General features: G+C 41.7%; 1 protein-coding gene across 3 annotated transcripts; it reads left to right on the top strand.

Moving 5' to 3' along the window:
• Positions 1-29: 29 nt before the first annotated feature.
• On the top strand, positions 30-24,116 carry kiaa0319l (KIAA0319-like). Of its 3 annotated transcripts, none has more exons than XM_084380083.1 (26): positions 30-132; positions 363-603; positions 2,283-2,966; positions 5,465-5,649; positions 5,895-6,008; positions 8,286-8,554; positions 8,859-8,927; positions 9,439-9,673; positions 11,743-11,838; positions 12,388-12,485; positions 12,651-12,738; positions 13,480-13,572; positions 13,665-13,797; positions 14,370-14,475; positions 14,620-14,742; positions 14,850-14,973; positions 15,896-16,028; positions 16,159-16,307; positions 17,910-18,061; positions 18,153-18,291; positions 19,135-19,294; positions 19,400-19,542; positions 19,842-19,964; positions 20,458-20,548; positions 20,718-20,809; positions 20,933-24,116. In XM_084380083.1, exons 5-26 carry the CDS (start codon positions 5,915-5,917, stop codon positions 21,127-21,129), a joined length of 2,907 nt encoding a protein of 968 aa, XP_084236209.1. In that variant the 5' UTR covers positions 30-132; positions 363-603; positions 2,283-2,966; positions 5,465-5,649; positions 5,895-5,914; the 3' UTR covers positions 21,130-24,116. The 3 variants fall into 3 exon arrangements, with proteins under 3 accessions (XP_084236209.1, XP_084236210.1, XP_084236208.1); XM_084380084.1 differs by having other exon boundaries at positions 42-233; positions 8,859-8,921; XM_084380082.1 differs by having other exon boundaries at positions 42-233.
• The last annotated feature ends 123 nt before the right edge of the window (positions 24,117-24,239 follow it).

The raw sequence follows: 24,239 nt of genomic DNA, 5'->3' as shown, positions 1-24,239 counted from the left end.
ATTTTGGTCAGTGCTGTAACGTCGGAGAAACGAAGCCGCGCTATTTTTTTTTTAAGGTCACGGGAGACTTTCTTCGTCTTCCTTGTCGTTTCACACACGAATTACAGCACAGAAATGACGGGAATTCAGCAGGTTAGTTGTTTTTGTGGCGCTGAACCGGGTCGCCATTGACAGCAGGTTGGCAGGCGCATGACGGAAGTAGTCGGATTAATGTTAAGAGTCTTCAGTTTAATGTAAGATGCAGCATACGCATAAAAACAATTCGAGTAGGTGTCTGCGTGATATAACTCGAAGCCTCATTTGACTTATAGCATGTTTATTCCTAGAAGTGTCGTTAAATGTAATTACTGTGCTTCTTTTAGCCGCAAAACGCACCAACGGTTTTCCAACCGACGTGCTTTATTCTGAAATACCTCCCACCGGAAGCAGTATATATATCACGCTGACAGGCTTGACGGCGGTCACACAGGCACATCAGCTGTACAGGAGAGGAGAGGAGAGGAACACTGACCTAATTAAGTGCACCGGGGACAACAACAGCGACGACACAAGACAACACAACGACCGACCGGAGTGAGACCCTGTGTGCGGTTCCCCGTGTCTGTAAGTCCCTGCTCCACTTTGTTCTGTCTTTAAAGGTGTCGTGACGATTCTCAGCAACACGCACGGGATGAATCCGTGTTCCCGCACGGTGTGTAGTGAAAGCGAGTGCCAGCGGCTGTTAGCCTCAAGGTGCTTTGGACTGGGGTGATCCCGGATTACACAGGTGAAATACCTTATGCTGCTCAAACTCAACCTTCTTGTTTTACAGCATTGGGACGACGGTATGTGTTGCACAGAAACGCAATGAACAACAGTTAAAGGAAGCGAAGTGGCGTTATTGATCCAGCTGGCTCTCGTTTGTATGTGTGTGATAGTGCAGTGGACTACGCAGGCTGTAGCTATCGGCCTTTATTAAATTATTTGACAGTTTAAGACTGCTTGTCTTGAATAAACCCTGACTCTTGTATTCAGGCTGGTTAAATACATAATGCACGAGCCCACCATTTTGTATGAAATGTCTCAGAGACATTGTCCCAGTGGTTTTACTCATGCACTTCATTTTGATTGACAGGCATTCATTCATGCAGTCATTGATGCACTTGTTTGCACTCTAATCAGTCAGTTAATCCATCCATCAATCAATGAATGAATTTAACCATCAATCAGTCATTCTGGTAGAGTAGAGTAGAGCCTGACTGACTGTTTCTGCACACATTTTTTTGCAATGATCCCTCAAATGTGGTGTTCAGACACTTGTGACAAAGATATTTAATGGAAAAATGACATCAGTGAACTGAGACAGTAAACTTCAACTTAAATGCAATGATTATAAATCGCCCCTAGTGACATTTTCTGCACTTTGTTCTTCTTTACAATCAAAATGTTTTCATATTGGCTGATATCGGCCAACTGATTTATATTGGTCGGGTTCTAGAGTAGAGCCTACCCAACTATTATTTTAATAATGAGTTTTTACTTGTGGTAAATGTATCAATTAATCATTTCTTTATTGACGTAAAAAATAATTACGAATCCCAAACACCAGAGCCTGAAGTAAACTGTCGTGATCAAATTAAAAAGCGATATGAAAATGGCAGACGTTCAACTCTCCTCTTTGTGAGGATTTAACCGACGTATGTTTGACATTCATGAATGACTTTGATATTTTATATTAGCCCACTAATCAATTATTCCAGACGGTTAAGTCTTTATGGGGGAAAATAGACTTGCGGCATAACAAAAAAAGAGACATAAAAACAGACTCATCCCTCAGAAAGCAGCATTAAAACCGTCCATTACAAAGAGAGACATCCAGCAGCAGTAAAAACAATAAAAGAGTGCGATAAATAAAAGCAGATGTAAATGGGTGAAACCAAGAAGCAGCACAGTCAGTGTTGCATAAAATAATAATAGTTGCTAGAATGTATAAGATTGTTTTGCAAAAGAAACAACAGTACAAGGCAGTACGGTACAAATCTGTGACAAGTTAGAGATTAATAGATTATGTTTATATACTATCAAAGGTTTTATTCGGTTGTAAGATTAACCTACAATGACCTGATGGTGTATTCATGTCTTTTTTAACCTTAACCTATCTTATACACAGGAATTTATGGCTCATTTTGCATCCATTTAAATATTATCCTCGGATTAGACTAGTTGTTGCTGTGAGGATGTTTCTGTATTCGTCGCAGCAAAATGCGAGGGTTGTTATTAATTTGTTTATTTCCTTTTTCAAGGACTCTGCCTGGGAGAGAAATAAAAGCAACTTAAATTCCCTTCCATGTAGCAGGCAGAAGAACCTGTGCGTGGGATTTGGTGTCATTACTGAGAAAGCTCCACCAACCTGTCTGCCTAGAAGCTGAAATGCTGAAAGCTGACAATTGTGCTATTGACTGCTGAGAGAGAGGAAGAGGAGGAAGAAACAGCCGAGAGAGAGAGGACTTGGCCTTTCCGGATATAAGAGGGGTTTCGGTCACAGAGATCATTGTTTTGCAGGAGCTTCTCAAGGGAAGGGTGGCTATTCAAACGTCTATAATGGCCGAGCTGTCATCAGCCCAGGTGACCGAGTGCACCTGAGCGTAACTACTTCTCCACACACTCAGAGTCACCGTTGGCCTGTGGGCATTTACTGCGCAGTAAAATAACAAATCTGCTGCGCTGTGACTTGAGCAAGGAGAAACAAACGTGACTGAATCCCTCAGATTTTTTTTTTTTTTGCTGGATTATTTTTACCTGGAGCTTTTTCTTTTTCTTCTTTTTTTGTGGCTTACCTGGGAGAGACAAACGGGTGCAGGAGGACAAATGACTGTTTTTGGATCTTGGACTTACTGAGTCGTTGATAACAGCACTGAAGGAGGCTGCTGTGGCTCGAGCGTCTGTGTGCGGGAATGCCGATTTCCATATGGAGGCAGACCATACAGGTTAGTGTGAGCAGTGTGTGAGAGCCCCTGATGTGTGCCTAATGACCACAATAATATCTTCTTTGTCAAATGTATTATATCAATTTAACAGTTATTACTGGGGTTGGAGCAATATACCGTTTTCAAGGTACATGATTACGATATCACGTACATTTGCTTATCTGTGGTTTTGAATTCTGCTGTGTTGGTGTTAAGAAAATTAAGTCAAATAGTTATTTTAAGCAAAGGTGGGCTAAGAAATACCAGAATTTCACTGTGGATGACTCTGAAAAAGTCCTCGAAAGAAGAAAAGCATTGCATTAACACAAATGCAAAGTCAAAGTATATAAAGTGTAGATTTTTGGACCCTACTGTTTGTTTTCAGCTTAGACAAACTTTTTCCTGCAAAAGTTGTCGCTCTGCAAAAACTCTCACCATCTGCACGACTTAAATACTAACCAGCTGAGATAAAGTACGATTATTTCCAGCCATATGGATATGTAGCATCTAGCCGACATGCATTTACAGACTGTCTGTTCAGCAGATGTTTGTGAAAGCTGCTTTTTTTTTTTTTTACATTTACCACAATGCCCCATGCTCTCATGGTGAGACGTGGAGAAGAGGTCTGCTGACGTTGTGAACACAGTGTCCCAGGACCTGTACTGTTCACTCCCCCTGCTTTTTTTTTTTTTATCCCCCTCAGCTGTAGAAACTTGCATGAGAGTTGGAGAAAGGGGGATAAAAAAGTGCAGTATGGCTGTTTTTAACACCCTACATTCCTCAAACCATAAGTCAGCCTCACTCAAGTGTTACTTAACTCAAGAGAACAGCATTTATCTATTTACCTGAAGACGACAGATTCAAAGAAGCAGAAGATCATAATGTTAACTCATGAGTTCAGTACAGCAATCTGCATTTTAATGCTCCTTTTTTTTTTATTGCTCTGATGATTTTATTATTGTAACTAATTACTTTGAAATGAGAGCTTCCTCATCACACTTCCTGGAGAAGAGTACATGAAGTATTAGTGAGTTCACTCAAGGATCTGGATGGCATGTGACTGTGTCTTGAACATAATTTAATGATAAAGTAATTTTGCATCCCACTAGCAGCTGAGTCCGATCCATGTTTTACACAGAGTGGCTTACCACAAATGTCACAGGAGACTAGGACTAGTGAGGGATGTAATTGTGTGATAAAAATAACTGTTTATGATGGTTGCACAGGAGAAATAATAACTTTTTTTCATAGAGCAACCCAAGTGTAGTTTCCCCGTTATTAACCATTACTCATTTTCATGTTCAGTGTAATCATACAGGCTGAGTAATAGGCTGCTACGCCTGAAGACTACACAACAGTACCACATAGACTGAATAGATAAGATTGTTTATATTGCAAAGTGTGATGAACTGTGGCTCTCGCTAAAACAAAGTGACAAAACACGTCATATAAGGTTGTAAACGTAGTCATCCTTTTCCTGTCTTCACTTCTGCGCCACTTCACTTAAAGTTAAAAGGAGGGAGCTCACAGGATTGTGAGTCATGTTGCTGTCAACAGGATATTAACAGAATGTTGCATAAGCAAAGAGACTTGTTTTGTTCAACTGTGCACAAACAGGGGATTTTCTTTCTGTTTCAGCATTATCGTTTAGTTTTCCTCCTCCCTCTGTTTTCGATATTATGGTGTTTGTCATTACCGTCTTTTAATGTTCAGCTCAAATATGTCACACACATGCTTCGCTCTGTCTCTGCAGAGAAGCTTCAGTTGAATCTTATTTGCATGAAATTTTGTTATCAAGTTGAAGTTTTAGAGGCCAATTAATTCAAATTCATGGAGTGCTTCTCGAAAGAGCTGGACAACTGTTGTCTGCCAGTAATCAAGATAAAGGAGGAAAAAGCTGAATAATTCATATCGGAGAAGCAATATGGCGGAAATTATTATAATAATACTAAAAAGAATACTTTCCTGATCATTTTGCTCATGTAAAAAGCAAGGACATCATTAAAGTATAGTTCACCCCCAAATGGAAAGTCAGTCATTAGCTATGATGATGGAAAGTTGGAGAGTTTTGTAGTCCACAGAAAATTTCTGCAGCTTCACAGCAAAACAGGGTTGCAGCATTTTCCTAAACAACTGAAGTGGATGGAGACTTGTTGTAAAACTTAAAAAAAAAAAAGATCCCAAATTGATTTGAACGCAGGTTATTTACACCCCATTGACCGCATGTCAAGGGCTTAATTAAGGTCTTTCAAATCAATTTGGGATCTCAGGGCTTTAGGAGACTTGGAAAATGCCAGACAAGGTGTATGGATCTATTTTATGTTCCTTTTTTCAGTTGTTTTGTAATGTTTAAAAAAAAGACCCCATCTACTTCAGTTGTTCAAGAGAATGCTAGGATTTTGTAAAACGATAACAGAACATATCATGATCCAATTCCAGTAAAACACACGTTTGTTCATCCTGACATGAATGATATTAAATAGGTTAAAATCATTTTTCTTTGTTTTCTTGCATTCTAGCGTTGTGTTTGAGGAGCTGAGCCTGTGCAGGCCCCAGAGGCGGCCATGTTGGATCTCTTCCTCAGAGTGCTGGTGTTGACCCGTCTTCACCCGTCACCTCTTAGCAGCACCCTGCTGCCAACCTAACTCCTCGCTCCCTCTCTCTTCCCTGCATCTCTTTCTTCCACCGCCTGGCCGGGAGAAAGGTAAGCATGACGTGTTGATGAAGGTTCTCGCATAAGCGTGACTTGTTTTACAGGTTGTTTAATAGGCGTGCTCGGCTACTTTTAGAAGTATTTAACCAGACGCTAATGATTGATGGGAGAGGACTGAAAAAACTGAATGTTGGCTTACTTTCATGAAGTGAATGTCAGTAGTATTATTTGCTATGGTGGCTTTTTGTCTGAGGAAATATTAAAGCACACTAACATAGTTCATTTCCTTTTTCTAGGTCCTTGGTCCTTGTGGAAAATGTCCTATGCACGCCACGAGCTGTTTAGCTGGAGCTTACCTCAACTCCTTCTCCTACCGCTGACCTACCTCTGGCTCTTTGCTCCTCCCACAGGTAAAATAAACCAATCCCCACCTAAACGCGCCAGGCAAAACCACATTTGTTGACTGAGAACTGATAAGACAATTCACATCTGTGTTTCTTGAACTATGAGCTCTCATCTGCACTGTAGGGTTGCACGCCTTTGATTACTCAAGGTGGGTGTGAGGATGTTTGGATAGTTTTAGGTTGTCCGTTGGTGTTTACTGTCCTACTGAACTCGGGTGGAGAAGTAGAAGACTGTTGGCACCCCTACTGTGTGTATGTGGGCTGTGCTTCTGATGCCACCCCGCTCAGTGGGTTACAATGTGAAACAGGACAATAGGGTCTCTGTGTGTAGACATTGTGTATCTGTGTGTGTATTGAGGGGCGGGAGACAGAGTGGACAAGGGGTGGGATGACTAAACTGAGGCCAAAGGGTCCTTTCTCAAACAAACTGTACTGCTTTTGTGTGATTTTGTATTTGGCAAGACCTGTGTTTTTCCAGACTTGAGTTACTCTGACTGATAAAGTCAACCTTAGCTCCCTCGTTGCCATGGTAGCAGTTATAGCTCCATCTGAGATGTCCTGATGAACTGTGTCTCGTTTGATTTTTCATTTTTCTGTTGAGGCCACCATAAGTGTTGACAGCCTTGCCATGAGCAGGACAAGCTCTCAAAGGACATTGCCTGCCTCCACACTAGGAATACACAAGATATAGTGCAGCATGTGTTGCTCTTTGTAATTTCATGTTGTCGATATCAGCATCACTGTTTGATGTTCAGTCTCCCACAGCCGTATCAGAGCTGTATTATGTGAATACAAACCAACATTTCCTTCTGCTGTTAGTTCACAGTAAGAGCGTTCAAGTGGCAAAACACGGGGTGTGAAGCAGTCAAATAAATGTATTTATCACTAGCACTGACAGCAATTATTTGTCAAAAATGCTTTATTTATTTAGTTTGACCTGTATTTAACCAGACAAGTCATGCCGATGCCTCTTGAGGGAAGGGGAAAATCTAATGTCAGCTATGGAGAGGACAACTACGAACACTCATTCAGCCTCAAACACTGGTTAATGTATTGTGGCTGGCTGGCTACAAATCACAACAAATCATATTATTCCAGGCTTGGGGGCTCATTTCCTGCCCTGTCCCTCCTGGGATTTATGCCCAAGGTAGTGAGCTTTTAGATGCAGGTTCTTGGCGAGGTAACCAGCTCCTTTTTCTCACCTGTCTTGTGGATATAAAAGTAACTTCAGATTTTCTTGATGCACTTACAGGAAAAAGCATTTGGCTGCATGTATTCACACCTTTTCTCCATGTAGTGGAGAAAACTGTTCAAAGGAGGCAGCTATTAAATGACACAAGTGATCATTCCTGATATTTGCAGTATATGATTTTAAGCTTGAGGTTTTGATCTCCGTCCAAACAAAAGTAGTTTCTTTTTATTGCAACTGCATATAAATCGCAGAGTGACTCTTTGTCCTTTACTGTTATTCACGGCTAGTTCGGCTCTGTGTTGACATTCATTTAACTGGAGGTGAAATACAACCTCCCATTTCTCCTTGTGTTACTTTAACAGTCTGTGGCATTTTATAGTCTGTGCTGTTTCATTGTACCTGGCTGCACAATGCATTTCTCATGTGGGACAATGACTGGACTGAAATGACTTAATTTGATACTTGAAAGGCTCATGCTCCTGCTAACTACCAGCTCACTGCAGTGCTGATATGAGCCTGATATGGTCTGGCTCAGAGGATGGAGTTTCGCTCGCTCGTACTGCATACTGTGCTTGGGGTTTTAATCAGTGTCTTGTTTTGTCAGGGAAAAGCCTCACTTCCTCTCTCTGCTGCTGACTTGGCTGACTGCTCAAACTGCGGCTGCATGTCGGTCTTTCTGAGAAATGTTCAGTCAAAGCCTAATCTGTGAAAAGTCTCGCTAGTTGGGACCGGAATTCGCTGTGGGTTTTACTTTGCCTCTTTGCCTTTGACAATGCCAAGAGTACCCAACAATGCTCTGATTGATATAAACAAGTGAAATCTTGAAAAGCCTGGGAATCACTGCCCGCTGGCCGAACTGTGATGCCGCTTGTGGCAGATCCTTTTGATCAAATTAGATGCGTCTCTAAAGTGTTTTTAGAAATTTCTCCGGTGGGGAAGTCATTTCATTACCTTTAACTCTATCATGAGCAACCTCCATCCTTTTTATTATGACCATGTTGCAAAGGTATCGATCTCTCACAGTGACTTTTTAAACATGACAAGTCAGTAAAATACATTGTGTTGTCCTCCCTCCTTCTGTCCCCGCCCAGGTGTGTCAGCCACTCTCTGCCGAGTGACCGGTGGGGTGCTGGGGATCCACTGGAGCAGCACCATCTCCCTCGGTTGGCACCCTCTGGCAGACGGGAGAGCCGGGGCGACGTGTTGGGAGGCCTGCTGCTTGAACCCAAACTGCAATGCCGTTTGGAGCCTCGGCGGGCGATGTGTGCTTCTCAGCTGCACGCGGGAGAGGGGTTGCCTCATCGCCTCCCTGCCCCAGCCCCACAAGGAGTCCCTTGGCCTCCTTCAGCTGCTCTCAAAGGTATAGAAAAACAACATCTAGACTTATTTTAATGACCAGTTTTTAAAATGCCTCTTTAGATGTCATTGATGAGGGTGATGCAACCAGGAAAACATTAATTAATTAATAGCTTTAAGTGGAATTGGATCTCGATGTCCCCATCTACTTTGTGAAGCTCCTTTTTTTAAGTTTTTAAGTGGGAGAAAAAAGAGAGCCCTTGCATCGGATCTGGAATTTTTATCGGCAGATACCCTGAATTAAGGTGTATATTTAGTAGTTTATAAAATATTTTTATAAAAAATGTTCTCTCTTACTTTATTTCAAGGGTCCCGTCTTAACAAGACGTAGAAGAGCCCACGCAACGCACTCAAGAAAATCACCAAGAACGGTAACGGTAAATGAATATTATTCATTTTTCGACGTTTGTATTGATTGCTGTATTGTTTACATATGTTTTTAGTTTGCCTTATGTACCAACACTACCTCAAGTCAGCCAGTACTCTTCCCCTTTCTTTGTCGCTCTGTCTTAAATTCTTCTCACCCTCATTCTCACAATCACACTTGACGTGTTGTAGTGCAGCTATTTTGATATTTAATCGTCAAAATGTCAAACATATGATGGTTCCAACTTCTTTAATGTGAAGATCAGCTGCTTTTCTTTGTCATGTGTAAAAGTAAATGATGAGTCTTTGGACTGTTGAACAAAAGAAGCAATCTGAAAATGTGACTTTGGGCTTTGGGGCCACACAATTAATGGATTAATCGTAGAAACATTTTGGTAGATTAATTGATAATGAAACTAAACTTTAATTGATGCTCTGGTGGAGTGTACAAATAGAAATGAATAACAGAAACATGAAGATAGAAATGTGAATAAAATGGCTCCCAATATTACGTTTTTACAGGGAAGTCCCAAACTGGAAACTGCTCACCTAACTCCATCAGTTCCCAGCACCATCACACTTCTCCAAACAGCCCAGAAGAACCTGAGCCAGTCAGCCAATGGGAGCGCGGACACCGCTCCAGCTCCATCACAGCAGAACTCAACGGAGGACACCGTTAACACTGCTGCGTCTTCCAATAGCAGCGATGTCAGCACACCTACAGCGCCTGCTATCATCACAACTCCAACTCAGGCTGGTAAGGAAGCCATTATCCGCCCAGACAGCGATCACCTATTTTCAGCTCGTTCAGTAATTTGTCTTGTCTTCATTTATTAATTATGAACTGATGTATAATGTAGCAGCACTGTGGTTTTGCAGCCTTGGAGGAAGATTTCACACGACTCTCACGTCCCATTTTTCAACTAAAGATGCTTAAAATACATCTTTATCCTTTAAGTTTGCGTTTTTCTGTCTCGCACGCTCAAATTTTGTAGATCGTCTACTGTTCCTTCTTTGTTTATGCCTCGGCTGATGTTTGACCAAATGAAGATGTACTTTGCTCACAAATTTTATGGCACACTGCGCAGATGTTATTTTTCTAGATGAAAGCGACATGCGGCGTGGGTGTGAAGCCAAATGAGAGTAAGCAGTAGGAATGTGCTGAGACATGCTGCGCTTCTACAAACAGGAATAACTTGTATGATCAGTGTCTCCTCCCTGAAGGACAATATCTCCATTTGACCGCAATTAGATAGAAGACTGGCACCAATGCATATGCAAAACAAAGCCTGCCATTAAAGTTAACATCTTTTAAGCTCTTAATATATATACTAAAGGAAGCAATGACAAGCTGAGCTGATATAAGTTAAAACAGAGGAGTTGTATGAAGGTCAGCTGCATTTTATGAGGAGCTTAGATTTGCATGCACAACAAGAACTCGTGATTCTGAAAGACTACGTCTCACAGTCCCATTGCCTCCTTACGCAAATTACAGTTTGTCTTAAAGGAAAACCGATTTTACACCATGATTAGTTGACTGGTCATGTGGAGTTCTGCTCTGCCTGTGAGAACAGTTGCCTCATATCTCTATTTTGAAAGGAGTCTGATGATGAAAACCTGTGTTACCACCCGGGCTGTGGAATGGGTGACATGCTACAGGTGTTTCTGGGCAGGGAGGGTCTAGTGAGGTGTATTTGATACCGCCCCGTTGGTGTTGTAACTAGAACATCATAACTAATGTTGCTCCAAGACCATAATTTAACAAAGTGACGACATCTGGAGGCAAGCTGTTGTTGCTCAATGGGTGACGTATAGTGCTCTCATTCAGGAGACTAGTGTTTGTGTCCTGTCTAGAACATCATATTATAGTGTTCACTTACTATTTTTACACTAAGTTCACTTCTGTTTCAATTTTTCCGTCCCAGTTTGGTAAAAATATGGTTTGGTAGAAAAAAAAGCGCTGAAAAATATGTGTTTAACACAGTCACCATGCTGTGACATTACAAAAGCCTTATTGATCAGTTGCAATGATGGTCGAGGAGCAACATAAATAATGATGTTCGAGGAACAACACCAGCACATTGATATCAGACAGTGGGTGTATTGAATTGAAAACATTGAGCATTGAACATTGATTTATTTATTGAATGGTTGCAATTATTTAAAAAAAAAAAAATGTTGATGTGACTGAACCACATAAGGATAGGCTACAGGACTGTATTATAGCTTGCTCTAAATTCAATTGCACATAATTTTTCCTTCCTCATCAAATCTCTCAACCCATCCCCCATGAAGTAACAATGAAAACATATATATATATATATAATATATATGATATATATGATATAGACATGGGTAACTTCCAAACACCTGTGCAGATAGAAACCTAACTGCAGGTTTGTAGCACAGGTATGTGTATATAGATATCTATGTCTATATCTATATCTATATCTATATATATATATAGACGTGGGTAACTTCCAAACACCTGTGCAGACTGCAGGTTTCTATCTGCACAGGTGCAGAAACAGTCCTTCAAAAACAGTCCTTGGCACACTGTAGAATTTGTTCAAAAATAAAATGCCTTTATTTTACATGGCAGTAATTGTTAAGATGAACATGGGTTGCGACCAACATAGGTCTTCATTTATCTACCCTGCGTGTTGTGTAAAGTACAAGGGAGTCATTTTTTTCGTGATTTAATTTGGTGCTGTAAAATTGTGTAAATTGATTGTGCTATTGTGCCTCCTGTTTAATTTTCTAGTCTCTGAGCAGTTCCTGTGTTTTTTACTGTCTTTTCTTCTTCTGTGTTGTTTTCCACGACAGTGAGGGAGCTTGTGGTGTCAGCAGGAGAGAGTGTGGAGGTCACGCTGCCCCGCAACGAGGTCGAACTCAACGCCTTCGTGGTCCCAACATCAGCAGGTAAAACCATGATATTATTATCCAAACTGTTGCAATTTATCACCAGGAAACAAACTGGAAACTTGTCACACAAAAGTTTCCTGACCTGCGCGTAATTGTCATTAATATGTAGCAGCAATTTATTACACGTGGAGGATGATCTTCTAATTATTTTCTAACATATATAGATGAAACTCAGTCTGCAATTAAGCCTCATATAGGGCTTATATAACTGACTGTCATCAAGCACGTTGAGATAATTTTGGTATACCATGATGGAGTTATGAAGTACGACCTGCTTGACGAGATGTATTCCTGAGTCGCCATCTGCATACTGTATGTCACATCAAACACTTGCCAGAAAATTTCATATCCACACTGGAAATAGATTATACAGTTATCTAGAGAGGAATGCACGTCATACTTTTGTTAATCCCTTGATCCCTCCTCGACATGCTCTACCGATACCGGATTCTCTGAACCGGAAATTATCCTTATCTGCTAGATTTTAATTAAGTGCACGCACAGTTTTATTTAATGTATTTGTTTAATTTTGCTACGTCTTCACAGGGACGAACTATGCATTTGACTGGCGTCTGATAACTCATCCCAAAGATTACAGCGGAGAGATGGAGGGGAAGCACAGCACGACTCTTAAACTTAGCAAGGTAAAGACGACATGTTTCACATTCATGTTCGGCTAAAAATAAAACATGCAGCTGGAGGAGCTCTGCGGGTTTATAACCAGAAGGTTTCAGTTGTGTGTAAAAAGACCGAAAAAGATTACTTCCTCTTTCTGCTTTGCCTGATTTGCTTGCTCTCTCCTCTCTCAGCTGACTGTGGGCCTGTATGAGTTTGAGGTGACGGTGGACGGGGACGGGGCTCATGGAGAGGGTTACGTGAATGTCACAGTCAAACCAGGTGAGGTCTAACATTCAGCAACATCTCATTTATCCTTTAGTGGTCTTTAAAGTTGTTTTGTTTATTTGAAACCTCAACAATTTTTGTTGGTTTTACTGAATTTTCACCTGACAAAAATCCATAAAGGGATGATTTACAACATGTATTTATTTAAATAGTAGCAAATGTAGTCCCGCCCACCACACCACACAACGGCATACATTGCAAAACTATGGTGGCGAGGAGGTTGTGTGTCTGGGTAAGCCTCTGGGTAAGTGAATGTACAGCCACATTTTTTTGTTATTACTACTTTAACTGCTAAGATTATTGTTTTAAAAAAAAAGCTATAAAAAATGTTAATGTCGTGACTGTCGTGATGTATGTAGCTGTTTGTACTGTGCTTTCCTTTGGACCTTTGGGCTGGGCTTGATAATGACCAAGTCTAATTTGTACATGCTAATTCTAATTAAACTAAGCAGTTATATGATGTGGCTGTACTGCTGCAGTCTGTTGTCAGAAGGCCATGACGAATATTTGGAGGTACTGTCTCCCCTAACTGAGTGTCAATAGTTTGAAATTCTCCATGTCGACTGAATAAACACTGATCTTTTTCGCTGGAAGACGAGGCTGCCTTCCTCCCACACACAGTTGTATTTTAGAGAGTTATGCCAAAGCAGCCACTGACTTCTCATACTGCCTCAGTCACAAACGGCTGATGTGGAGCTCAGTAAGCGAGTTAATTTCTTGTTTTCCACCTGACAGAGCCGCGGGTAAACAAGCCTCCTGTTGCCGTAGTTTCTCCAAAGTTCCAGGAGATCTCCTTGCCAACCAGCTCTACGGTCATAGACGGCAGCCGTGAGTGTCTCACATGACAAACACATTAAACACCAGTGAAAGGCTTCGCGCCTAAAATATGTTGCCATTTCCCTTCCCCCTGTGCCTTTCAGAGAGCACTGATGATGATAAGGTGGTGGCGTGGCACTGGGAGGAGGTTAAAGGTCCCCTGAGGGAGGAGAAGGTCTCTGCTGACACGCCCGTCCTCACTCTCACCAGCCTGGTGCCTGGGAACTACACATTCAGGTACAGGTGGACCTCGGACAACATTGTTTGAACTTTGAGTCCCACTCAAGCAACCTGTTGTTAGCATCTTGAATACTGGGCCTCATTTCTCTATAGTATGTCAGTCTTAATCATAACATTAATAGTAGAGGAATCTTTGGCCGGATGTACAGCAGAGATGACGACAGATACGTCCGGGTCAAAACGAGTGTTTGCTTTATCATTTTCCCGATCAATTTTAGCTTCCATTTATTCAGTTCTCTTCATCCGATGGCCAGTCTCCAGATCCAAATTATCTTTCCTTTGGTTTGTTTGTGAGTTCAGCTTTCAGAGAGTGTTTTCAGTGACTAACTCTTCCGTTGAGTCACACAAGCTGTCCAACTTGTTAAGTTAAATTGTCTCTCGAAAGCCACTTCAGCGTCGTTGTTCTTTCAGTCTCATATTCGGCCTTTTGTTGATATTTACTTTAATTAACTAAGTTAAGTTATACTTTCCAAGTGGCTGTAGAACGCCAAAAACCAAAGGCATCCCTGAGCGCACTCATCATCTCATGTGATTTGCCCTATGATTATCTAATTCATGTCTTTTCTCAGTTTGACAGTGACGGACTCAGACGGAGCCACAAACTCGACACAGGCCACCCTCTCTGTCAACAAAGCCAAGGACTACCAGCCTGTGGCAAATGCTGGTCCGAACCAGGTCTGAAGTATTCTCTATTGTCATGGCTCTCTTCTTTGATGCCCTAAACTACCATTATTGTTGATCTTATGAATGTGAAGTCGGGTAAAAATATCAACGTCAGCTGGTAACTAGTATCTGGTCTTTCCTCTTTTTTTCATCCAGGTCATCCAGTTGCCACGTAACTCCATGTCTCTGTACGGCAACCAAAGCTACGACGACCATGACGACCTGTCCTATGAGTGGTCCCTCAGCCCTGGGAGCAAAGACAAGGTGGTGGAGATGCAGGTGAGACATCTGGAGAGTTAATCAATTCATTAATGCTCAAGTTTTAGTTGTTTTTTCCCTGGATAAGAGCATCATGGCTGACAGTGGCATCTTTTTGCGCTTTGAAGGGTGTTCGGACACCGATCTTGCAGCTGTCCGCCATGCAGGAGGGAGACTACACCTTCCAGCTGACTGTGACGGACTCGTCTGGACAGCAGGACACCGCCCAGGTCACAGTCATCGTGCAGCCAGGTAAACAAAAACGATGCCACCTGAGAACTTTTTACGTGTACCATCAGTGAAGGTATTAACTACAGTACAATTGTCACTCTTTACTTACATTTTTATGATAGTCATATTTTTAAGTGTATTTATTCAGTGTACACTTGTTGTTTGCTCTTACTCTTTCCCACAGACTGTACACAAACATACACAGGAAATCTTAAGAGCATACAGAGCAATAGTTCATTTTTACTTCTCTCTATAATGTGTGAAGCTGATGTGCTTATTAAGCTGCTGATAGGAGTCTCTATTTGCTTAACGTTTGCTTAACAGCGTTCTGACTCAGTGAATGGGAGGTGTATGTGTATGCTCAGCTTGATAAGTGCCCAGTGTGGACTGTAGACTGCAAACACACACCGGCAAGACGATGTTCTGTGTTTAAATAGGATCTGTTATGTGAACTCACATCCACCTGCAAGGTCAGGCTATGTCAACCGGTTGTGTGATAATATCTGAAAGAAATGTCAGTGTGTTGTTAGTCAGAGTCTTTCAGGAGCAGGTTTTTTGATAAAAAACACGTTGACCTTTACGTTCTGCATCAGGTAGTATTCAGTAGAAATTATAATAAAATTGCTGATCTGAACGCAGTTGGTGTTTTTATATAATGGGCCCCTTTCACGGCTGAACTCAACAGGATATTGTCCGTGTCCGACATGTTCACACAAGGCTACAGACTGTTCCATAATGATGACGGTTTTTGCGTTGATTTCAAAACTACATGTATTTGGACGTATCTGCAATATCAACGAAAGAGTGGAACCAAGTACAGTAACAAAGTATTTGTACTTTGTTACCTCCCACCTCTGATTAAGGGGTGATGTGCTTGGTTAGCTCGCACTAGATGTTGAAGAAAGATGTATTTTTAGTTTCCCTTTATCTCTCTGTCCTCCAGAAAACAATAAGCCACCAGTAGCAGATGCAGGACCGGAGAAAGAGCTGACGCTGCCGGTTGATCGGACCACGCTGGACGGCAGTAAGAGCCACGATGACCAGAAGATTTCCACCTACCACTGGAAACAAACCAAGTCAGTCGCAAACAGACTTCTAAACAGAATACAGTTAAACTCCAATGAACAGAATTAAAAATGTTCCTTCTACAGTAAACTCTCCTTCACGTCCTCTCTTCGTGTTTCCGTCCGTCTGTTCCTCCACCAGGGGTCCTGACGGTGTGAAGATCGAGAATGCAGACGGCGCTATTGCCACGGTGACAGGTCTTGAGGTCGGCACGTACGAGTTCACCCTGACGGTAACTGATGAAAGGAATCTGCAGAGTAGCGACGCGGTCACGGTCATCGTCAGAGAAGGTTAGGAGTGTGTGTGTGTGTGTGTGTGTGTGTGTGTGTGTGTGTGTGTGTGTGTGTGTGTGTGTGTGTGTGTGTGTGTGTGTGTGTGTGTGTGTGTGTGTGTGTGTGTCTGTGTCTGTGTCTGTGTGTCTGTGTGAGATAATCCGTCTCTCTTAGCTGGCAGGGGCATGGACTCAGACAGGTGAGGATTATAGATGATTTTTTTAAATATGAATTTGTAATTAAGGAAGCATCTGGAATTTAAAGCTTTACCAGTTCATGTCTGTGTCAGACGCTATATACGACATTTAGCGACATCCAGCGATGACAACATTTGCAGAAAAACCTCATAATATCTGTAACAGCAAATTAACTATCATGACCACTCTAGCCTTTAACCTTATGTATCCATCAAGTTACTTGCAAGTTGAGGAGGAGAAAAATCAGCTCCGAGTCAAGTCGGAGCCCTTTGACAGCTTGTAACACGCAACTCGCATGCAATAACATGCACACACGGCCAGCCCGGCCACCAAAGCAAAGAATAGAGAAGCTTGCATAACAACAAACATACAAAGTGTGACTTTATTCTCTGGTCAGAATGCTGTAACTCCACTATATCTTTATATAGCAAATAGTTGTGTGCTGCTATATTTGTGTTTTAAATCGTTCAAAGCAGAAGTTTCTCTTATCACAGTGTTAAAATAATAGGAAAAATACATACAAACTGGTTAATAACAGCAGATACAACAAAACAGCCACTAAACAATCAGAAAAATGGTGATGCTGTAAAAATAAAAGAGGAAATCTTAACCCTCCCCTCCCTTTTGATAATTACATGGACTGGACATAATAACATTTACCATGTGATTACAAGGATCTGAGTGTGTTTGTGCTATTGTCTTGGCAATGGCGCATTAATGCAATTAAAACCTCAGATTGTCCTGTTGGATCCAAGGTCGCTCCCACAAGAACGTTTGTAAATCCAAAAAAGACAACAAGTGTGAATTCAAGTAAGAGAAACTGGGTGCTTAATTTCAAAAATATAAATAGGTTAAAGAGATGGTTCAGTTTATGTGAAGTGGGTTTGTGTGAGGTTGACCTACTTACCCAGAGTCAGTATATTGCCTACAGTAAATTGCAGTTGGCACACTCCAGCAAGCAATGTGCTGCTGTAGAGGGGGGAAGCAGCAAAACGTATAACGCCAGTAAAAAAAAAAACGACAACAAAAAAACATGTCAACCTAAAAAAAATCAATATCCCTTTTAAGTGTATGATATATTTAGGATGTATTCACTGCTTCACCTTGCCGTCAGAAAGCCCTTTTCCGATGGGAAACTGAAGCTCTATATCGCTCTCTCCAAAGCCACCAGACTCCTTTGACAAAAACAGTCATTTTACCTCTCGGAACAAAGGAGTTGCTGATCTCCCACTGCCTCCATCAGTGTTATTGTTTGACTTTGGTCTTTTTTAAAGGGCTTTAGTTCGGATTTACCGGATTGAATGTCCCCTGAGTAAACACCTGAAAAGTGTTGTCACAATGTTGGAGGATAATAGTCAATCTACAATGTTGACAGTGTTTTCCCAAGTCTTGATTCAATGTTTTTTGTAATGTTTTCCACCAGAGCTGGACCAGCCGCCAGTGGCCCATGTTGTGTCGAGTCCGTCCATCGCTCTGCCCATCAGGACCGCGATTCTCGACGGATCCCACTCCACCGATGACAAAGGGGGAGTCAGCTACCTGTGGACCAGAGATGATAGCAGCCCCGCCGCTGGGGTGAGTCTATAAAACTAAACTAACCTTGTAACTAACATCGCCAAAAATTATAAACATTTTAACTCTTCTTTTGTTTTTGTTTCTTCAACAGGATGTACTGAACAACTCTGACCACCAGGCAGTGCTGTTTCTGGGAAACCTGGTGGTGGGGAAGTACAGCTTCACCCTGACTGTGACTGACAGTAAGGGACAGACCAGCACCAACAGGGGCACAGTGGAGGTCAAACCAGGTAACAGACATGCAAACACACAAACCTACAGTCTATACACACCAAGAGACACTGTCAAAGTGGTGATGGACCTTTTTTTTGCATCTCTTTGTTGTGTTTTTAAAGGCTTTTTTGAGTAAAAAAGAGGTATAATGAAAGTTAAAGTACAGGATTTTATCATGTAATACCTCTAAGGATTTATTTGAGTTATTTTGGCCTTCTGACGGACCGTGCATACAGATGGTTTCCAGTAAGAAGGTATAATGATATCAGCATTTCATTGGAAATGGCTGATAAAGGCTTTAAATGAAATATCGTCATCAGGCCAAAAATGAAAGTTTTCTTTGGCCCAGTAATTGTGTAAATTTATAAAAGTATGGTACTTCTGCATCAGAATAAGAGCGGGCATAATAATAATAATAATATGTTTCTCAAATATGTCATCCTTTCTTATCATCTAGATGATTTAATGTCCCACAAGTCCGTTTTATATTATATGCATATATCAGCAGTCGGCCAGAAAGAGTTGGAAAATATCAGCATACCAGATTTCAGCCAAAATCAAATATCGTGTGTCCCCGGTTTCCACACAGCAAGAGACTCAACAACCAACAGCAGAAGGTTGAACGGGTCAGTGTGCAGCATACGGTGAACAGACACAAACGCAGCCAGAAACTAATCCGTCTCTTGGAGCTCTGGCCTCTTTCCCAGATTTCAGTGTCAGATGGATCCAGCCTGGTTTTCCCATGTCAGTGTCTCCCTCTCCTTGTTACTTTTTCTCTCCCTTTCTCCCCCTCTCTTGTCTATGTCTCTACTGCTTTTATAATCTGTGTTCTCACCTCTCTATCTCTGTGTGTTTATCAGACGTATGGGAGCATGACCTGGTGGAGCTGGTGCTGGAGGTTTCCGTATCGCAGGTCTCCCACCGCCAGCGCGACATGCTGCTGCGTCAGGTCGGGGTTTTACTGGCCGTGCTCGACAGCGACATTATTGTGCGAGAGATCAGTGCATTTAATGAGCACAGGTGAGACATTCTGCACATGTATTACATTCGGGGGGATTCTGGATTTAGCTTTATTGCTGGACATGACTGTATAAAAAAGGATTTTCCTTCTTCCTCCCTCTTTAGTACTCGTTTGGTCTTCCTGGTGTCAGGCGGTCCACAGCGCCCTCCTCTGTCTGGCCGCAGCGTTGCACTTGGTCTGCGCAACAAGCTGCGCAAACAGAAGAATGACTTTTTAATCTACAAGGCTCGACGGGTGGATACAGTCAGTGAGTACCAGATAAATATAGATTGGAAGAGACGCATACATATTTGGGAAATGAGTAAAGAGAAAGAAAATGTGGTTTGCGAGCAGTACAAAGCATCAGCGCCGCTTTGACCTCTCTGTTTCTTAAGATGATGGTCAGATAATGACAGGACTTAAAGGTCAAATCTCAAACATTTTTGAGCTGTTTCTGCAAGTAAAATCTTCTCCTTTGACCCTGTCTTTTGTTCTATAATGTGCTTATTGTTTGTCTGTTGTTGGCAAGATAATGCTCTAGTTTCATCTGTTGCTCTTCTTCCTCAGTCTGCCAGCTAAACTGCTCGGGTCACGGCGAGTGCGACTCGTTCACACGGCGCTGTGTCTGCCACCCTTTCTGGATGGAGAACTTCATCAGAGCTCAGCTCGGTGATGCAGAGAGCAACTGTGGTGAGTTAAGATTAACTCAGTCAAAGATCCTCCTGTATTAAGACATGCATAAAATAATCTCAGTGTCTGACATGTTTTTTACTAAAAAAAAAAAAAAGTATAATTACCAGACTGAAATCTTTAAAATGGCATCTACGCCTTCTTCCTCCAGAATTTATAAATATGCAATTAATTTTAATTCGCTGGAGGCTTCAAGTTTCCACACCACACTCGTGCCTCCTGAATACTGGAACAGGATTGGCCTCCAAACTATTTGTGATGTCACAAATCATGCTTTTAGGTCTGCCTCCTAAAATCCAATTTTCAATGAGCTCTCAGCAACGAATGTGAAAACAAACTTCTGAAACTCAAACGTTGAACTGTAGGAACAAGAAGAAAAACACATTTTTGACAGTTAGTGCTTCAGTTGCAATGTGGCAGTATTTTTTTCCACATATTACATTACATATTAGAAACGGTTGCTTTTGTCCCTAACCTGATATTGATTTTTCAGAGTGGAGCGTACTCTACGTGACCATAGCATCCTTTATGATTGTGGTTGCTATAGCAACATTTGTCTGGGGGATGGTGTGTTGCTGCAACAGGTGAGCACAGTTTCTACAATATTTAATATTTTTGTTTTTATTACTAATTGTCTTTGTTCACGTAATGTGAATGTTTAATTACCACTAAACTCTTGGGATTGTATTTTGTACTTGAACTGTCTCGACACCAACTGATCATGTCTGGTTTGTTTTTTTTATTTCCCGAAAGACGTAAGAGCAAAGTGCGCAGAAGCAAGAGCAGATATAAAATGCTAGAAGCTGATGAGCAAGACAGTCTGGAGCTACAGCCACCCAGAGCTGGTAAGACACACACCTAAACACTGTAATCACGGCCACACGTTAAAGGATGCTAAAGGCTGGTGTGTATTTAGTAGTCGAAATAGTCCAGCATCATTTTTTTTTTTTCTCTTCTCCTCCGACCAGCCCGCCTGAAGCCCGTCCCCGCTCCCACCTCCTCCGCCCTCATGCACTCGGACTCTGACCTGGACAGTGACGACGGGCAGGGCGGGGTGCCGTGGACGGAGCAGGAGCGCGGGCATCTCCTGCGGCCGCAGAACGGCTCCCTGAGGAACGGCCAGGGCCCGGTGAGGGGCAAAAAGCAAAGAGAGGAGCTGCTATAGCAAGGGAGGAGGAGGGGAGCTCGACGCTGCCCTCTAGCACTCGCACCTCCTCCTCCAGCTGTCTCACCCCCCTGCTCCTCACTCTTCCTTTTTCTCTTTTGTTGTTCTTTCAACACAAAAACCTCACACCTCTCATCCATGAGGACAGACTGTGTGATAGCTGGATTTATGAAGAGGAAAAGAGGAAAAAAACATGCTGGAAACATGTTGTCCCACTGTCACGAAAAACACCACTGTACCGAAGTTTCCCTGCTCCCACTCTGAGCCAATACTGAGGGGGAAAAAACTACAATTTTGCTGAGAACAAGGGGTGAGCACTGTCCTTTTTGAATGGTATGATGATATTACGTTAGCCCCCTATTATTTAACACAGAGACATAAAGAATGTACTGTTACCCCTCTTACTGACGATTAGAGACTGTGGGAGAGGAAGTAGCAGAGCGACTTTCTCAGCTTCAACGACACGAAAAACCAGCCACTCGACACGCTGCTCACACCTTGCCTCTCGCAGACACGCATGTGCGCACTCAAAGAAGTCGTATTCACACTGTTCCAGGTCAAACTGATGCTACCAAACACTGCCATGTTAAAAACCAACGGTTAACTCTGGCGAAAAACACAACCAAAACAGAGCTACCAACTTCTCCTCCAAAAAAAAAAAAAAACGAGAAAAAAAGTGCATGAAGAGCAACAGATTGTAGCTCTGCTCAGATTTGATACTGGAATGATCGCCTGCATGTTTGTATGTTGGGTGTATGTGTGAATTTTTCCCGGCTGCCGAGTCAAAAGATGTTTCTTCAGAGCAGTTTGTATGTTTTTACGTCTACGTAATGGCACTCAGTGGCAGAAGATCTTTAGAAGAAAGGAAAAAAAAAACGCCATGCTTTTATTCTGAAGGCTTCTCTGTGGATTAAATCGCTGGAACACACACTGGAAAACACAACGGTAATGAGTTCGATCCCAACGGACACAACAAATGGGATGGACCGGACCCTGCTTCCTCACTCACCTCAATGTTCATTAATGGAACGACTGCTTGAACCATGAAGACCACTTATGTTTGTTTGTTTTGTTTTTTTTTGTTGTTTGTTTTTCACGAACAACTTTCAGGCTGTGATTAGACGTTGACGCACTTTGATTTCATGTCTGTCAGCTTCAGTCTCATGTTGTCTCTTGTTGGTTGAAAAAGGAGATCTGTGATGGTTTAATGTTGGAAGGTTCAGCCATAAACGACACGGGACTTTACTGCATTCAAAATGAAGAAAATACTTGATTTCCTCGACTGTAAAGGAGCAATTTGTGAGATGTGGCCAGAATTTTAGTTCAAAATATTTAAAAAATGAACTAACATGATCAAAAGAGTTTGAAGAAATGTGTCAACAAGGTCAGTGTACTGTTGCAGAGATGTCTGCTGAAGTTAGCACGCTGTTCAGCTGGGACATACAGTATATACCTGTGGCAGTCGCTATGATCCTCTGCTGCTCCAGGGCCAACTGAGCTGTGAGCTAATTAGCCAATGGTGGCGAGTTACAGCCGAGGATTGCTGGCAAAGAGCAGCGCTTGTCGGTTACATGCTGCCCCCTGTGTTTTTTGAAGCTACCTTTAAAAATTCTGGCCATATTCTACAAATTCCACCTTTTCAAAGATATAAGATATTTTAGGAAATGTGAATTCAGCTCAAGTCCAGAAGCACCTCAGTAAATCGTTACATACCTGAAGGCGTGAATGAAAGTGAGACTTTAACATTTTAATCCTGTACGGTAATTAAACAGTTTCTGTGCAATATCAACTGCAACTAGTTACAAAAATAGGATGAGTGCTTTCTTTTTGGCAAAAATGACACAAAAACCAGAGAGAAATCTGTCTGAGTGATGAGATCAAGACAAAAAATAGACATTAAAATCTGCATCATTAAACTTCCAGTAGGGATGAAACTGAGTTGTGTGTCGGGAATGACCTGAAACGGTGTTGAGTCCTGAAAACAAAATGATTTCAACAACACGATGCAGAGGAAAGCTGTAAGAGCACGAGAAAAGAAAAACGCCTGTTTCTTCTGTGTGTCAGTCGTAGTGACGCGTGTTTCTGTGCCGGGGAAACTCAAACCAAACGGCTCTTCCCTGCAGCGTCTCAGTGTGCGATTGCTTTGCATGTGAAACCAGCCTGTAAGTCACTTTTTCTTTGGTTGTCGAATGTTTAAATGGTACGCCATTGAGACAGTACAGCTTGTGTGAAATAAGAAATAATTTTAAAACATTTTAGGAAAAAACAGACGTCTATTTCTCACAGTTAAATAATCTCATGCTGATTTCAGTCCTGCTGCACTAGTTTGGCCGGGACAGAGATACTTTTTTAAATATCTCTTCCAGACTTGCTGAGTTTATCTGGGCCATCTTTTGCTGGTGTGAGGCAAATTTAAAATCAAGTGCACCCAAGTGCCAACTCTGAAAAAAAAAATGCCATCTCTTAAACACTTTGAAATAATGTCATATTGTTTCCTGTGTTTTTTGCACATCATAGAAAATTGACTTTTGGAGTAATCACCAAGTTTATCTGTGAACATTTTCCCACAAAACTCAGTTAAATAAACCCTTTAAAGGAAGATTTTTATTTATTTTAGTTTTGTTATTCAACTATACAAAATTCTGCATATCTTCTGTTACACGTGCAACATTTACCAGTCACTTTTGGATTTATAGAAGTAAGTGATGACCTCGACTCTGATGGAGTCCACTGTGAAGGCAGACGGAGAAAATGGGGAGCGACTGTCAAATGAAGGGACTTTAATTTAAGCTGTTTTAGAGGTTTTAATGAAAGATGACCCCCCCTTATTTCCTTATGTGTGACCAGCCCTGATGCAACTGGATAATCTGTAAATTAAATAAAATGTTTCAGTTTGTTCTTGAGTTCTCTGAGAGATGTGTGCTCATTTCTCGCTATGTTGTGCTGAGTAAAAGCTTCGGCTGATGCAAGATTTTGGCAAAACTGGACTTTCTTTCTCCATTTCTTTATATTTTCAGTTTGTCCTTATTCTCCTTTTCTGTTTCCATTGATAAAAGTTATGACTTCTACTATACTCCTCTCTCTTTTTGGATGCACATGATACACCAGCC

This window comes from Pagrus pagrus (assembly GCF_965226575.1).
Source record: "Pagrus pagrus genome assembly, chromosome: 17".
In the NCBI taxonomy this organism is placed as follows: domain Eukaryota; kingdom Metazoa; phylum Chordata; class Actinopteri; order Spariformes; family Sparidae; genus Pagrus; species Pagrus pagrus.
Note: the sequence above shows the minus strand (reverse complement) of the source record. Positions and strands in the feature narration are given on the sequence as shown.